The following is a 17,946-nucleotide window of genomic DNA, read 5'->3' as shown; positions in this document are numbered from 1 at the left end:
GAGTCTTTCTAAAATGAATAGTGACAAATAGCAAGTGTTTTAATTTTTTACTATTATACTGAGTTTTGATTTTGCATGAATTTTAGTTCTAGAATAACTTGGTAAAGTATTAGATAATAAGTTTAACAGACAATATAACAACTTTGCTTTTCATAATAATTTAATTTTACTAGATACTATTTTTATAACAGTATCACGATAAAACTGTGGTTCAGTGCAATCAATGAATGATTAATTTTGTAATTTTTTCATGATTACTTTAATATTAATTTGATCTTTAAGGGGGCCCTTAGAAGTCATGTATCTGTAGGCTATTTAATGCAACAAATTCGTATTTCTTTAGATTTTCTTTCTCGGGCATCAAAGCGCAATATGTATAAAGAATAGTTGTTTGCTTTGTAGTAAACTAAATTATAATATTACATCTGCCGATCAGGCTATTTGAAAAAGAAAATTACATCTCATTTAGACTTCAATTACTTATCGCCATGGGTATTCCGTTTTACTGATTTATACTTTACATAACTGCGCGTGCTTTTATTTAGGGTTGTACAATGATTTTTTTTTTTTTAAATATCATGATCTGATGTTATTCGAGGTCAGAAAAATGTGGTTTGTCGACTTTATCTGTTTTCGTTAGGAATTAGGTGTGTCCAAAGTGGCAATTTTATTGATGGGCCAAGTTGAATCATTAATTTGTCACTTACGTAGATGAGATTTTCGTTGTATCGTATTAGGAGATTTCTCAGTATTCCGGCCTCGTGGAGGTCGCCCAGTCCAATCATGTCCTCCACCCCGTGTATAGGGAATGATAACTGTCAGCTGTGTATTCTTCGTCTTGTAATTTTTTGCGGACGTCTTCACCAAGTTTGTTTTTTCGTTTGAGCGTTAAAGATACCAACTTGTGTCTAATGGATCGGGGTTTCTGTTTAAGATAAGACTCCGGTTCGAGCCCCATTAGTTGTGCTTCCTGGAACTCTTTGCTACGAATAAAATTACGACCAAGTGTTGCAGTTACTTTTGACATTACGGATGTGTTATCGCGATCCATTGTTGAGTAACGGGGCTCGGGAAGATCGCCAGTGAAACGAAGAATCGTTATCCAAAGTGCTTGAGCAGCCTAAATAATAGAAGAAGACAGACTAGTTGGTTAAATATTTATTACATCTTGCTGTTGACTTACCAATTGATCACCTTGTGTGTGTAGAGGTAATAGGGAATGCTTCAAAGGTTTCCTGGAATACTGGTGTCCAACGTTTCCTTGGAAATATGTTGCGGCAAATTTCTGGAATTTGTATTCAGATAGATCTTCTTCGTCTTCAGAAGTTGCTTGCATTGGACTTATTATTTCTGAATCCGAAGGCTGCGACGGTAAATCGTTAAAGACGGACGTTTCTCGACCTAAAGGATAGTCTGCTCTCAGTTTTTATATAAATAATGAATAATAAATGAAATAATGTACTCCTCGCATATGCCATCAACACGTTTTCTGTATGTCAAGGTTGTATGAAATATCATACTTATATTAAGTATCATATTCATTGTGTGGTGTACATCTTATTTTGTATGAGTTTTTAATAAATTTAAATGAATTGTATAACGNTTATAAATATAATTAAAAATGGACGGACTTAAGTAAATACTGAATGTTTTTACAAATTAAATAACGTACAATTATTTATTTAATTCGCATGCTTCTCTGTTTATTCATGTTTGTGAGCATTAAGGATATGTATGAGGTAAGGAGGTCGTCCATTTTATAACCGAGTGATGTTTCACAGAGGAGTTTCGAACCACGTACCAAATTTCCTATCGTCATATGGAAGTATGTGTTACCAGATGACCAATTTGAAATTCTTGTGAAGGGATGAGTGACTAGGATATCCTGAAAATACGTATATATTTTATCGTAAAGCTGAAAGTTTCAGGAACTTAAAGATTTGTTTAATCTTGTAAATAATTCATCATTTTTATAATTGAAGTAGGAGAGTAGTAGATTATTGGTATTTATTTTTGGTATTCTGTTCCCCTTTACAATACGTTTCTGTTAACAATTGCAAATTAAAATTAATTATTTATTGAACTTGTATAGACAAAAAGTAAGCAAGATTAGTTTCGTCGTTTAACTACCACGAAACACACTTCATCACCTTCAATTAATTTAATTCTGTTATTCTGCATTATATTAATTGTAATGGTAATTAATTTGTGTACGTAGTCAAACATTTTTTGAACGTACAATTTTTCCCACCGTTGTTAAATTATAATTATCTACATTTCTAAAAATCGACATTGTCTTATGTGGATTACTTCTCACGCTGATAATTACAAAATGGTAATAAAGAACATTTCCTGTTTTGCAATACCTTCATTTCGTTGTACTTCGCATTAATAAAATTGCAAGTTACATAAATGAGCTAATTGTATGTAGTCATCAATCGGTTATTAATAAATTCCACTTAAATTAGTTGTTAACCAGAGCTTCTCAATGCCTGGTTGCACAAGCCTCACTTAATGATTTTACTTAAAACATCCCTGTTTTGAATTTAGTCTCCTGTACCATTTATTTGGTACTATACACACGATAGTGTAGGAACTCGAAACTTTTTCGTGCGCGTTTTAATCACGTATTATTATATGTATATTATAATAGGATCGAAATAAATAAAGAAATTGCTATGTAGATATAAATATAGAAAATCGTAATTTCAAATAGTTGCTTATGTTCAGATACGATAGTCGCCATCTACTGATTTTTGCTACTAACCGAAGAGTCTGAAATGCTACACAAGGGACTTATTAAGGTACCTATTTGTTTTTTATATGACTAAAAGCTAACACAGGTGCTGCTTTAGTTGCCAGGCTCTTTTAGAAGGGATTTATATTATTGTAGTAATAATAACCAATTTAACCTTTAGCTTACAAATAAAAACGGTATTAATTAAAAACCTCTTGATTTACCTTTGAATGAGGATGAATCAGACTAACGCCGTGTTTATTTATGGCTATCAATAACATTTCGGGATAGTTTGGATCTGTTGTTTGCTTCACTTCGAAAAAGGCTGAACCAAAGGTGGGCCAACGATAAACAATTTTTAGAAAGGTGATTTTAGCGTCTTCAGGGCTCATACCCGCATCCTGGTTGTAGGCCGCAATTATTTGTCGTTTCCAGTCGTTTGCACTTTGAACTTTGACTAGATCTGCTGGAATTAACTCACGTAGCATTTGTCTGAAAAAATAATATATAAAATTCACTTTCTCAGTTCGTAATTAACGAATCGGTTAAAAATCAAGGAAGTAAATACGTTTTTATAATGAATAATTTTAAAATAAATGTTTATTATAGTTTTTCTAATTCATATTATGTACTAAATAAGAAAATCAATAGTACTTTTCAAAGTTATGGTAATTGTGAATACGTATTGATATTTTTTACGTTCAACAACCCCTATATATAGTTAGGTTTTGTAAAATAATATCGTACGTGGATGTACTCAAAAGTAAAACAATCATCTAATTCTTTTTTTTTTGAATTTGAATTAATTTTAATATTGGAGCAAAAAAACATACATTGCAGAAGTTCATTTTTAATTTTCTTAAATTTAAATTTGATGCAATAGTAAAAACATAGAAAGCTTTGATAAGAAACTATTTGTTATTTGTCTGTGGCCATTTTCTTTTTGTGTTAGTGACTAGTATAAATTTACGACTAGACGACGATCCGCAAAGTATTAACAATATTCGTGAATGTAACGGATGAAATAATAAAAATACGTATATTTGTTAAACTTAAATATATTTTTATAGTTAGAATGTGTTTTGGTGATGTTTAGTTTTTAAATAACTCTGCTATTTCAATTCAATTCAAATTTATCTCAACATTGAAATGTGATATATATGCCACCACTTATACAATCTACGTGTGTGGGTAGTATATACGTGAGAGTATAGCGGGTAGCGGTTATTTTTAATTTTTTGAACTTTTTTGTATGATAGATTGAAAATGGAAAAAAATACATAATTTCAAGTATGCTGCTGCTCTACTAGAGGGATTTGGGAGTTAGAAAACGTTTCTGCTTAAAGGTAAATACAATTTTTACTGCTACAAGTTATTAAATATGAAATCGATGAAATGATTATTTAAAAATGCCCTAAATATTTAATATGAACCAGAATTACTAATGTATATTCAACCATTATTTTATCAAATATTGTTTTTATGAGTGTAGGTAATTACTTATTCGCACGTATATTTATCAAAATTAATTTAGGAATTATTAAAACTTATTTTTATTTGTCACCATTTGAGCCATTTAAATTATTAAATTACCGCGTTTTCTGTCTCTCTGGGTTAATTATGACGAATGACGTGTTATCTTAAAAATTACTTACGGTATGGCTTGTAGTTCTTGTTTACTTTCCCCAAATCGAACTCTATATACAAGTGCTGCAAGTTTAGCAGCCTCTTCTTTTGTACATTTGTGATATCCCCTTATCAGTTTTGGTAGTTCTTGATGAAAATGAAATATAAGGTCAGCATTTCTATCTTTTCCGGGTACCGTATTCGTCCATAATTTCTTCATGAAGAATACTTGATACGAAAATTGTGGTATTATACCATCTCGTACAGGCCTTGCTTTACGAATCCAATCGGTTAAATGACGAACAAAGTCAAAAAAGAAGTCTCCTTCCGGTACTGATATTACCTGTAAAAAGAATAATTGACAATAGATGTTTCTATTGAAGTAACATAGCGATTGCTTGCATGATAGCAATAAACATTTTGAAGATTTGCTTGCTATTATTAGTATACAAAATTTGCTATTGAGATATATTTGGGTGAATTAGTTATTTTTATTTACTGTAAGTTGGACCAACAAGATTAGGTGTATTTATGTATGTAGACACATTAAAGTTACCTTATCTGCAATTTTAACAAATAAACTAAAGCCCTCGCTCGATTTAAGATTCAGTCTTTGGCTGATGTTGTGACAGAAATCTTTGGCCCTTGTGCTAGAATCGACTTCGAATGCTTCGTCAGTATCATCAGGAAAATAGACTTTATGGAATATCTGTGTTGTCTTATGTTGTATAGCTTCTACCTCTACTTGGTGGGGAGGATATTTTCTTTGACCATTCCTTAATGTCTTTTGTAACCTCTGAAGCGAGTCTTGAGCTATGGGGTGCCTTCTAGTTCTCAAAAACAAAGTCAATTCTTTTAATAAACTTTGTGAGCAGGTAAACAAGCCTGTTGCCAGCCACATCAGTTCCCAACCCCGTTCTTCTGACAATCTGTGATGGTTGTCTGTTAATTGCTTCATTATTTGACAATAGATTTCGTCCCGTAATATCTCGTGTTTCAAAGGGCCATCAAAAATGTGATCTGTGTACTCGTTTCCGGACCTGGGACGTTTAGATGGTAAGTCTCCCATGTACTTCAATATGGCGCTGAAAGCAAAGCAAGCCTCGTCTGCCAATTCCTCCTTGGAAAGAAGCTTTTTTAGTAAAGGTTGTTTAATCGGTTCGCGGGAATGTCGCCATAAATCATCATAGCCCCTTCTTGATGCCAGGGTTAGGGATTTCGACATAGTTCGTTTCAGTGGAGGTCGAAAATGATCGATTGCATAATCTGCTAGAGTGTGAGGCTTATCACGAGGGTCCACTCCATTTAGAGAATGATGACTTATTTTTCTTCCGTGATCCGCACCTTAAATATTAAATAAATTAAAAACAGCTTGTAATGGATATTGATTAACTACCTTCTACACTAAATAGCTGCAATATGTCAGAGGGAGGTTTAGACATACAGGGTAAAACATAAACTGTTTCTGCAGGAAAGTCTCCCTTTTCTTGTGTTCTCTCACATCGTCCTACACACCAGCCAGAATTTAAGACAGTCTCTCCCGTGCTGTCCTCTTCCAGGATGATGAGATCGCCTTTTTGGAAAGTTAGAAAGCTGGAACCTTCCCCTGGAGCTTTGTAATTTTGCAATGCAATAACGAACTTTGATCTTTTTTTTAAACCTTCTAAAAAATAAACCACCAAATCTCTAATGTCTTCTGCGTTAGGACTTTGGAAGGTAAATTCCTCTCCCCTAACAGTGCTAAGACTAAACGTTTGAGTGAAAACCTTGTTAGTTTTTTGACTGGAAACTGTTGTGATTTCCGGGAATGAAAGTTCAAGTAGGACTTGTTCTTGATCGTCGACAACGTAAACACCTGTCCAATTTACAGCGATTATTACATCATTTTTGGGAAGATTTGGACCAGAGTTGCGATAGGCTTCATAAAAGCGAGAGAAAAGGAGGGGCCATTTAAATTTTGCGTAGCTGACAATGTCTTCTTTTACTTTTAAAGACTGAGCTTTTTCTTTTAAATAGTAACTTTTCCTGTAAGCTTGAACCACAAGGTTTCCCCAGCGATCTACTGCTTTTTCTATACCTAAAATACACAAATAAACACTTAGGTACATTAATAAAACATCGTACCGTAAATTATTTACCTGTTAAACAGTAGTCCGGAATATAGTTTGGTAATAACGTAAGAAGTCTTTCTGAATTCATATCCAATCCATATTCAATATAGTATTGTTGTGCCGCAATCATGGCTAAATCTTCTTCCTTATCGCAACGATATTCTCCAAATTTTACCCCTCTCACGACTTGTTGGTAAATTAGATTTGTTGCCACTTGATCTTCGGAAGGATCATGCCATGGCGCAAATATTTCTTTTCTAAAGAATAGTCTCCAAGGGGCGTTTCTTTCTTGAGCACCCTGTTCTTTTGCATACTGTTCACATTGAGATATGGCATCCATCACGTGGTCTCCTCCGCTGCCCAAAGAAGACACCTTGTCAAAAAGGGCTATGTAAAGAGAAAACCCAAATTGATCTTTCAGTCCAATTTTGTCCGAAAGTTGATTGCATAGTTCTCTAGCTGTCGTTGCTGAATCTGCCAATAAAGTTTTTGTATTTCCATCCATGAATGTTATGGGTAACATAATCGGTTTTTTCGACTTTGTCGCTTGTAGTTCTAACCAGCTGGGTGGCTGATTTCTAGTGCCATTGTTGAAAGTTCGTTTCAACCTTTCTTCACAATATGGGGCATAACCTGGAGGACCTTCTCTTATAAATGCCCTTAAGTAGCTAACAAACTTTTCTGATGGTGCAAAACAACCAACGCAAAGGGATAATAAAATCCAGCCTCTTGCATGGGATGATTTGGAAGGATTATTTGTAAGTTGCTTACAAATTTGGCAGTAAATTTCATCCCGTAACTCTGCTCGTAGTATGCCGTGTCCTATTATGAAGTGAAGCTTTTCAAGATTAGAAGTTGGTCGAGATTCCAGCCAGGAATGATAACTGTCAGCTGTGTATTCTTCGTCTTGTAATTTTTTGCGGACGTCTTCACCAAGTTTGTTTTTTCGTTTGAGCGTTAAAGATACCAACTTGTGTCTAATGGATCGGGGTTTCTGTTTAAGATAAGACTCCGGTTCGAGCCCCATTAGTTGTGCTTCCTGGAACTCTTTGCTACGAATAAAATTACGACCAAGTGTTGCAGTTACTTTTGACATTACGGATGTGTTATCGCGATCCATTGTTGAGTAACGGGGCTCGGGAAGATCGCCAGTGAAACGAAGAATCGTTATCCAAAGTGCTTGAGCAGCCTAAATAATAGAAGAAGACAGACTAGTTGGTTAAATATTTATTACATCTTGCTGTTGACTTACCAATTGATCACCTTGTGTGTGTAGAGGTAATAGGGAATGCTTCAAAGGTTTCCTGGAATACTGGTGTCCAACGTTTCCTTGGAAATATGTTGCGGCAAATTTCTGGAATTTGTATTCAGATAGATCTTCTTCGTCTTCAGAAGTTGCTTGCATTGGACTTATTATTTCTGAATCCGAAGGCTGCGACGGTAAATCGTTAAAGACGGACGTTTCTCGACCTAAAGGATAGTCTGCTCTCAGTTTTTATATAAATAATGAATAATAAATGAAATAATGTACTCCTCGCATATGCAATCAACACGTTTTCTGTATGTCAAGGTTGTATGAAATATCATATTCATTGTGTGTTGTACATCTTATTTTGTATGGGTTTTTAATAAATTTAAATGAATTGTATAACGATTTTGTAATTAGTTACCAGAAGTTGGGGCTTCGCTTGAACTATCCGGCAAGAAATCGAACATAGCCTCAACCAGTTTTGAGTCATCGACTGGCTCTTCTGCTTTTCGGGCAGCATCATTTATGAGATTCTTCTTCATCTCCACTCGTCTTCGTTCTTCCATTTCAAGTTCCATCTCTTTACGTTCTAGCTCATACATCCTTTCCCTAAAACAATTTTACACACTGAATTAATTTTTTTTTTTTATTTAATTGACAGTTACCTATAATTTTGTTCGGCAATCTCTTTGGCTCTCTTGTTACCGGCATCCTTTAGTTCCCGTTCCTCTTTTTTCTTTAACCTTAGTGCTTCTATATGATTCTTATGTTCAAAGCGTATCTTGTTGTATTTTCTTTGCGCAATCATTCTTCTCACGTGCGATTGTATTTTAATGATAGCCCACATTTTATGTCCGTATTCTCTTCGGACAAGATAGCCTCTCGCGTGGGCTTGCAAACCGACAATGTGGCCTCTCAAGTGGTTAAACCTGTGAGATAATACACGAGCCCTTATAAGGGCCTGAAGCCTCATGTAGCCTACTCTCATTCGTTTGTATCTTTGCCGTTGAACATAGCCTTTCCAATACTTTTGGATAACCATAGTGGCAGCTCTAAGCCTCAAGAACCTCCTCCTGTAAACCCAACCACGAATGGCCTTTTGAAGAATTAAAATTTTCTTAGTGAGGACTCTATCTCTTTCTTGTTCTAAGAACAAATCGTGGGCATCTTTAAGAAACACTTTGGTGTTTCCGAGTTGATAATCTGTCTTTCCCAAAACAGCGGCGCAAATTTTTGCGGTAGCTTTTCTGCAGTCCGTTTTATGAGATGGTGGAATTCCGTGGATTAAAAACCTGTACCTGTCGACGAAGTCCTTGAAATTGTGCCTTATAGGATATCCAGCTCTTCTAATTCGTATGGTCTCCATCATTCCCGAATAACGCAGCTGACGACAACACAGTTCGCGATCAAATAAATTGGGCTTTTTATATTCGTTGGGTTTTATGCATCTGATAAAGAATGGTTGACTGTTCGATAAAGTTTTCATTAATGAGTCTAAACTCTTTTTGAATTGAGTCGATAATGTTGGTGTTCTTTTTCGTGTTTCCGATCCCATACCGATATCGTTGCTGAAAAGTTGTTGTAAAAACTTGTTACAAGAAGCAGCTACCAATTGAAGTAGATCAGCGCTAAAAGTGTCTCTATTTTTCTCCAGGAAACCCCGAGTATCGTAAAAGACCACACCAGCGAAATGATTGATTCCAAAACTCGTGTTCAGATCTGATTTCGGTTTGAGATAATTTCTGTTGTGCCCGTGAGTTTTGTGAAGTTTGGCAAGCATGGTCTGGTCGGTTCCTTTAGGAAATTTACTTTCTTCGTCAATTAATGCCATTATATTTAACGGTTTTATCGCGATCATGTCTAGAGCCTCTTGATTGTCTACAAATTCGATATGTTGCCAGTTGATGGCTTCGAGATTGTACTCCTCCTGTTCCAATTTAAAAATGTGTCTTACAAAAAATTGTTGGAGATTCTCATTGGCATAGTTAATACAAAACTGTTCGAAACTATTAAGATTGAAGTTTTCGAAACCAAAAATGTCCAACACTCCAATAGCGGTTCTCTGCCGTTCTTTAGGTTTGTATATTGCACTGTTAATGTTCCTCACTATAAAAACAAATAAGCGCCCGTAGATTCCTTTAACAAAAGCATCCCTAATGTCCACACTTTGATCCCGGGAAAGGGTGGACACCACCGTTTCTCCATGAGCAAAGAGAGTTTTTCTTGTGAGGGCGCTCACAAGGGGTTGCACATCAACTTGTAGAAGATTAGCTACTCGATGCACGTTGGTGGGATCGGGTATTTCTGTGGCATCCAAGTTGTCGACGACTGTGGCCTTGTACCTGATATTTCCCATGTGCAGAAGAGCCGAGAGGAGTTTCATTATTTCCCAAATTTCTTGGTCGGAAAATAGAAGAACTTTCATGGCGCTTCTGATGTCTGCGAATTCTGCTGCATCGTCTCTGCCTTCGCATGTAATGCTTCCTCCCTGTAGAAAAGCGATATTGTAAGGATTATTAGAAAATATTTACCTGTGTCGATCTTTACCCCGGTTAAATATCTGTATTGACTAGCATCCCCTAATTCCAACTTTCTTTTTTCTTCCCTGCTTAATCCGGCCAGTAAACAATAAAATATATGGTAGTTTCTTTCGTCGGGATTTTGATGAACAATTCTGCTTTTTTCCAGTAGATATTGCTCGATTTTAGCACCCTCTATAACCCCGTCTTTATTAAAATGTATGTCGATATATTTTCCAAATCTAGAGCTGTTATCGTTTCTGACAGTTTTCGCATTTCCGAATGCTTCAAGGATTGGATTGGCTTCAAGGATTTGCTGTTCTATCCAGGAATGCTTGCCGCTTATGGCCGCGAGGTATTGCAATATCAATTTGGTACTTTCCGTTTTACCAGCACCGGATTCGCCAGAAATAACTATGCATTGGTCCTGACCATATCTTCTCATGCTGTTGTAAGAATTGTCGCCGATAGCGAAAATATGCGGGGGCAATTCTCCGATTTTTCTCTCCTTGTACATTTTTATTTGCTCGGCGGTATAAATTGGCAGTATTTGATAAGGATTGACGGCCACTAGGATCGAGCCAGTGTATGTCTGAATAAAAAAAATATCTATCAGGTTGTACAATGATTTTTTTTTTTAAATATCGTGATCTGATGTTATTCGAGGTCAGAAAAATGTGGTTTGTCGACTTTATCTGTTTTCGTTAGGAATTAGGTGTGTCCAAAGTGGCAATTTTATTGATGGGCCAAGTTGAATCATTAATTTGTCACTTACGTAGATGAGATTTTCGTTGTATCGTATTAGGAGATTTCTCAGTATTCCGGCCTCGTGGAGGTCGCCCAGTCCAATCATGTCCTCCACCCCGTGTATAGAGGTGGAGTGCATTGCTTTGATCCGACGATCGGGAGCAAGCCATTGTTCCTCACCGTCGTCGTTTCGTACCGCGATACGACGTCCTTCTGCTGAGATGACCTTTGCCCCTATCGCCACATCAAATTCGCTGCCAGTTGCCGGCTCAATCCATATATAGTCTCCCTGTAATAGATTGATGATCTACATCAAACTTGTTATGTTTTTTTTAGGTGCTAAACAATGCTCAAATTAGCTCAGTACCAACCAAGTACCAGTGTCAATATTTGGCCCAGTGTTGGTAATTTGGTCCGGTTCAAAGCATTTGATCAAAAGTTAACACTGGCGCTTTTTGTTTGCATTCATTAATATTGCTTTCCTTGGAATTTTGTTTTTTCAATTAACAAAAATTTTGGAGACTAATGTATTTGATTTAAAATTAATAAATCTTAATTATCGTTATTTTGAAAACGACATATGTAGTTCAAGTTTTATGTTAGAAATAAAATTGTTTAATTTTGAAACTAATTAGGTAATATTTGTCAATGAAGTTTTTGCAGAAGTCTAACTTTTGACTTATTTTTTCTAATTGTACCCAAGTGGAGCAGTCACCAGTGAAAGTTTACGTGATGACCTCTATAAAAGACTTCGAAAAAGTAGTGTACCGTCAAATTCGCTTAAAGAATTTGTCATCAGACTTCCACTAGATATATTTTTTATTTTAGTTGTATATTAGTTTAAATAGTGATATGAAAACACTCTATTTTATTTTAAGTAATAAACTAGTAGATTATGAAGATAGGAAATTGAATTCTTTAATTACTATTTTTTTAAGGCAAGAATAAAACGGTTGCCTTAGTACTTCAAATCCNATGATCTCTAAAAGACTTCGAAAAAGTAGTGTACCGTCAAATTCGCTTAAAGAATTTGTCATCAGACTTCCACTAGATATATTTTTTATTTTAGTTGTATATTAGCTTAAATAGTGATATGAAAACACTCTATTTTATTTTAAGTAATAGTTAACTAGTAGATTATGAAGATAGGAAATTGAATTCTTTAATTGCTATTTTTTTTAAAGGCAAGAATAAAACGGTTGCCTTAGTACTTCAAATCAGAACAATTAGCTGTTACATTTTGGCATTTTTGTAGAAATGCATCCTTTTTTTTAGGTACAGTAGGTTATCTCACTTGTTATAAAACAAGTAGTAACAAGGTAACATTATTAGCGTCGTCTTGATGGTTTTTAGAAACTTTTGTTTAAGTAATTAGAGCAGCTTCGTTTATTAACTTTCACCTTAATTTTCATTTTTTTTTCAACCATTAAGAGCACTTTCTTGACTGTTGGAACACTTTCTACATTTTGCAATAAAATTATGCTAAACAAGAAAAAGAAAGCAACCTCTTTTTAAGATCATCTTTTAGGGATGAAATACATATTTATATAAGAAAAATACTTTAAATTTCATAAAACGCATGCCTTCTTATTACCAGTTACCTAGTTGTAATAAAAATAAAAGTAAAATACTGCAAAATCCATAAATCATTCGTGTGTAAACGACGAATGACGTCTTGCCATTGTGAAAAGGTATTCATGAAAATCTTTCTTTCATTATCTTGTTATTCAGGCCAGTGAACCACACCCCCTCTTATTGTACGTTGATTAATGCACAGTAGTGTTTTGTTTTCAAATTACGAAACTACCTTACGATTAGCAAGAGCATATTATATGTACGTACTGAAAAAGATTTTTTATTAGTTTAGGTGTACTAAGATTTTTATGGCTTTCAGCTCTTTTATTACCCCACGCGTAAATTTACTATTATCGAAAGGGGTGTAAACTGATGGACGAAATTTAAAAGAGGACAGCGGGGTCGATTATCTACCTACATTTCTAAAGTAATTAAGGTTGAATGTCCTCTTAGCAGATTGAAGCAAAAAAAAAAACGTCTATACCAAGTTAATTTACGTAATCAAATTATTATAATCAATGCTGACATTTTGTGCTGCAGTACGTGTTCATTCGCATTCAAAGACATGAAATTTCACAAATGAGTTTATAAAGAATAGTATTATAAACTGGGATCATCAATGATTATGATGATTACTCGCTCGACGAGTATTTATCGTTTCAATCAAATAAATTAGCCATTGGTGACATTGATGGGAACTGTTCAAGTTCTTGTTGTCTGCTAACAATCTGATTCATGTGAATCAAGAAAGTTTAGGTTTGTTGATTATGAAAATTGTGTTTGCTAACGGAAGTAGAGTGTGAAATAGGGCCATTTAATTCTTGCTAGAAGTACCTACAAAAGGATAGCATGCCAGTCTTTCTAAAATGAATAGTGACAAATACTAAGTGTTTTAATTTTCGGAAAATAGAAGAACTTTCATGGCGCTCCTGATGTCTGCGAATTCTGCTGCATCGTCTCTGCCTTCGCATGTAATGCTTCCTCCCTGTAGAAAAGCGATATTGTAAGGATTATTAGAAAATATTTACCTGTGTCGATCTTTACCCCGGTTAAATATCTNTTTACTAGATACTATTTTTATAACAGTATCACGATAAAACTGTGGTTCAGTGCAATCAATGAATGATTAATTTTGTAATTTTTTCATGATTACTTTAATATTAATTTGATCTTTAAGGGGGCCCTTAGAAGTCATGTATCTGTAGGCTATTTAATGCAACAAATTCGTATTTCTTTAGATTTTCTTTCTCGGGCATCAAAGCGCAATATGTATAAAGAATAGTTGTTTGCTTTGTAGTAAACTAAATTAGAATATTACATCTGTCAATCAGGCTATTTAAAAAAGAAAATTACATCTCATTTAGACTTCAATTACTTATCGCCATGGGTATTCCGTTTTACTGATTTATACTTTACATAACTGCGCGTGCGTAGAAACTTGATGAACTATTGCAGTGACATTTGTGGTCATTTGTCGTAATTACGTAATAACTCTTCAATCTTGCGGTAGTTTAAAATGCCTTCCCCATACCGTCTACATTATTATTAAACGAATGTAATTGTCAGTTTAGCGGTTCTTAATTGCTACCGTAATGTGAGACTTCTTCAGAAGTGTAAAATTTAGTCTTGCAATCAAAAGGAAGGATAAAATAGCTTTACCTACTCGGAAAATAACGTTAAATGCGGAGAATTTCCAATTTAAAGACCTTAGGGTTATGGTTCTGGCCAATTACATCAGACGGAAGGCTTTTAAATGATTCTATTCATTGAAAAAAATGTAGAAGCAGTTAATTATGCTGACAAACAAAGAAAAGCTCTCCGACTGATTCATAATTTTTTATTGAAAAACTAATAAATATATACATTTCATTATATTGAGGAATTTTAGGAGCATTGTATTGCACTGTAATAAAACTTTGAACCCTTTTGGATTTTTATTTGTATCAGCTACTAACGGGAATATTCAAGTAAAATCTTGTATTCAGAATGCTCATGTTTGACTAGTTACAGTAAGAACGATGAAAATACACCGTGCCATGTTACCTCTACTGGTCGGGGTGCGACAATCAGAGAATTACGACGACTGCAGAGAAAGAACCACTACTTCTGAGTTATGATCCCTTGCTGGAACTTTAGTAAAGTGCTGATGGTTAACTCCCAGTTCCGCTACTAACTTTATACCGTCGAATTTTCCTTATATGTTATTGCCAAAGGTCCAAAAAAATTGTACCCAATTATTGTTAATGAAATAGGTGACAACCCTTAATAATTTAACGACTTTTCTATTCGAAAATTTAAATACCATCAAAGGTGTTATAAGTACTCTTTTTATGAGATTACGTACAACATTAATCCTTCTATCTGCACATTTGGCTTCCCTCGATAAAAACCAACGCAGTTTTTCTGTGAATTATATACTTACAGGTGTTAAAAACAGCACAAGAACATAGGGCGTTATGGGAATTAAAAAGAAATAGGCGAAATGGGTCGGTAGGACACCTTCTCAGATATAAAGGGCTTGTTAAGGATATTTTAAAATCAAAAACAGGAGCTGAGGGAAGTAGAGGTAGACCTTCAATAGATTACTATTCGCAAATAGTTTTAAAATATGTATTTAGATACCCAGGTACTTAAATTGGTTAAACATTCCAGTCATCTGCCCGAGTAGCTGGTTAGGTGTTTAGATTAATTAAACTACACATTTAGCTCTTCAGTCAGTCGACTATGGAGGGCAATAGCATAATTAGTACACTGAACTGGGGGATTCTGCCTAGTTAAGCTCACTATTTTTTTTTTTTGCATCAGACCGGACGTCCGCAAAACGCACACGACCAGCTGAGGCAAGACCAGTATTGTTTCTGACCACTCTACTAGCACGCCCCAAATCCATGAGGATATGTGAAAAATTAAATGCGTAGTACACAAGTACATCGGCACCGAAACTTCCCTTAGCTTGGATATTTTTTCAATCCAAATTGCATTTAATCGTAAATTGCAAAAATGTTTGTCACTGTTAATCCAATGCTTCATACTTTAAAGAAGAAGGATATATTATGTAAAATGTTTTATACAATTTGGAATCCATGGAACTCAAATTAAGTTCTGTGGAATGTAGAAACGCGTTATTTTTAAACACATTTGTGGAACTTTAGGTAACACTGGTTCGTTTACAATTTGGAACAATATTAAGTCCTGGTATTTTGTTTTGATAATTTGTCGTTAAATTTAAACAAAAATGTTTATTTTACGATTCATTCTAGATAAGCAATAGGGAAGTAAAAATTTACATTTCATGGTTAGCATAAAAACTACACGCTCAGTCAAGCACATTAAAGTAAATTCTGTCACTGATTAACATGGCCTTATTTTATATTGTCTTTCCATTAGTCTATTTTTTCTGGTTTTTAAACTAAAAAGGTTCTTCATAAAAAGGAAAACATATAAAGGATTCTATTTTATTATGTGTTATATCATACAAAAGAAATATGAATCAAATATTTTAGCATGTAGCAATTATCCAAAGTAGCTACATATTGCGCCTTGTTGAGTGTGTCAAAATTACCCTGTGAATTTTCTTTCCGATTCTAGTAGCATATCTTTTTCCTTGGAATTGGTTCTCTTTTTTTCTATGCAAATTGTTAAAGTAAAATCCTACGTTGGACAAGTTGTGTGAATTTGACTTCTGACTTGCCCTTTCAACTCTTCTTGAATTTGTTTTTCATATTTCTGTCGTTATAAAACTTCATTTGTTTTTCCTGGTAATATATACAAGTACAATGAAACAAACTTTGAAATTTTCACTACCATTTATTTAACACTCGATAAATATTTCGCCTTATAAAAGCATTATTATCAGGTGAAACACAAAATATAAAAAAATAAAAAAAGGACCCATGAAGGAAATTATAAAAAGAGGAAAGTTCCGCTCTAGTAACTTCATTACATTTGGCTCTGAATTTCGAACGGTACACATTTAACTTTCTTTCTTTTTCTTGTTATTTGCATACGATTTATTTATTTACATATGTTCTCCTTGCGGCATAACAGTGTCCATTTAAAAATATCAAGCAGTTATCGTTTCGGTAATCGTAACTCAAATGTTTTTTTTTTATTGTTAATTACATCGTGGTGGAAGTCAGTTATTCTTTCGCCATGCAACTGCATCTTGCACGTATGCGTGACAGATGAAAATTGCGCTTAAAGCGGTCGTATCATTTTTATAGCAGGTAGGTTGTGATTGTTGACAGACCGGCTATTTAACTGTTTGTTTGCATGGGTATGGAATAATTGCAATTATACTCTGACACTAGGTTGTTAATGAATTTTTTAGAAAGCGATCGTAAAAAATAAGTGAACATAAATACTTTACTTCGTACTGAGTGAGTCAATACATTTTAATAAATTTAAAGTACCTACTTAAATAATTAAAAATCAGAGTTGGAATAGTGGTAATCTTATTTTTAAAGGATGAGTTCTTATATATTATTTGGTGTCAAAAGCTCCTAGCAAATTGTCCACACGCCGAAAATAACTCCTCTGATATGGAGCTTTCGGTAAGTATCTCTAACTTACCCTTGACTGAAGAACTCTGTTCCCGTTGCATCTGTTCTTAAGGATTTATTATTAAAATTTGATGTACTATTTGTACATACAGTGGGGAAGAATTTACCACGGCTTGAATAACGGTCCCAGGTACCCATTTAAAGCGAATCTAACAATTGCTGTCTAATCGATTGCCTTTTTATTGTTGTCAGACATTGCTGACGGATTTGGTGGTTCAGATAAAGTTGACACCAGTCAATTAATATTTTTTATTATTGTCATTCACCTGGCTATTTAAATAAAGATTTTACTTCCTGGAAAAGGGTACTTGTCGTAATGGTAATCTTCTACGAAGGAATGTTGTTGGCGTAGTGAAAATTCGGAATTGATGTCTAGTAGCAAATTCTACTAAAAGCTGCATTTTACTTTCATTTCCTTTTATACTGAGGGATAAATTTCCTAACTTAATTCTTCTCACATAATATTTTTACCGCGCTGAAGTAATTCATAAGTCATGGATCTTAGTAAGTTATAGAGCTTCGGATTTGCCACATGTGCATTTGAAAATAAATATAGAGAAAGGGCAAGATATTAGCCCATCATCACAATTTTTTTTCAGTGTATTTAAATTACTACAATTTACTTTAAATGAGAAAAAAAAATTAAAAAATGCTTAAAATGTTCGCACTTTTTATTCTCGTTCAGATTAGTGATTTGATTAAACAGTTTTTACTTACCCTAGTGACTATAACCATGATGTCAACTCTTCACGTCATACGCCTGAAAAAAGAAAACAAATTAATTAAATTACGCTTACGTTAAAACGTTTTTGTTTAAACA

General features: G+C 34.4%; 3 protein-coding genes across 6 annotated transcripts in view; 1 reads left to right on the top strand and 2 right to left on the bottom strand.

The window, feature by feature from the left end:
* Positions 1-1,542, bottom strand: part of LOC112906166 (myosin-VIIa-like) — a 9,735-nt gene extending 8,193 nt beyond the window's left edge. Inside the window, exons 1-3 of the mRNA XM_025979910.1 lie at positions 1,521-1,542; positions 1,184-1,401; positions 795-1,120 (exon numbers count right to left, since the gene is read on the bottom strand). Coding sequence (XP_025835695.1) covers positions 795-1,120; positions 1,184-1,401; positions 1,521-1,542 — 566 coding nt within the window. The remainder of the gene's footprint in view (positions 1-794; positions 1,121-1,183; positions 1,402-1,520) is intronic.
* Positions 1-17,946, top strand: part of LOC108732940 (suppressor of hairless protein) — a 40,252-nt gene that overhangs the window by 14,682 nt on the left and 7,624 nt on the right. The gene's annotated exons all lie outside the window — the stretch shown is intronic.
* The window catches only part of LOC108732938 (myosin-VIIa), a 25,129-nt gene continuing 8,784 nt past the window's right edge, over positions 1,602-17,946 (bottom strand). For 2 of the 4 annotated variants that reach the window (XM_025980438.1, XM_025980431.1), the window contains exons 2-13: positions 17,844-17,886; positions 11,018-11,278; positions 10,271-10,834; positions 8,389-10,211; positions 8,145-8,332; positions 7,727-7,944; positions 6,502-7,663; positions 5,760-6,440; positions 4,920-5,707; positions 4,393-4,706; positions 2,962-3,229; positions 1,602-1,885 (exon numbers count right to left, since the gene is read on the bottom strand). In XM_025980438.1, coding sequence (XP_025836223.1) covers positions 1,679-1,885; positions 2,962-3,229; positions 4,393-4,706; positions 4,920-5,707; positions 5,760-6,440; positions 6,502-7,663; positions 7,727-7,944; positions 8,145-8,332; positions 8,389-10,211; positions 10,271-10,834; positions 11,018-11,278; positions 17,844-17,861 — 6,492 coding nt within the window. In that variant the 5' untranslated portion in view covers positions 17,862-17,886 and the 3' untranslated portion in view covers positions 1,602-1,678. Of the gene's footprint in view, positions 1,886-2,961; positions 3,230-4,392; positions 4,707-4,919; positions 5,708-5,759; positions 6,441-6,501; positions 7,664-7,726; positions 7,945-8,144; positions 8,333-8,388; positions 10,212-10,270; positions 10,835-11,017; positions 11,279-13,479; positions 13,545-17,843; positions 17,887-17,946 lie in introns of those variants that run through there. The other 2 variants (XM_025980448.1, XM_025980444.1) reach the window with 2 other exon arrangements.

This window comes from Agrilus planipennis, unplaced genomic scaffold (genome assembly GCF_000699045.2).
Source record: "Agrilus planipennis isolate EAB-ADULT unplaced genomic scaffold, Apla_2.0 scaffold22, whole genome shotgun sequence".
Classification (NCBI taxonomy): Eukaryota; Metazoa; Arthropoda; class Insecta; order Coleoptera; family Buprestidae; genus Agrilus; species Agrilus planipennis.
This window is presented reverse-complemented; position numbering and strand designations above follow the sequence as displayed.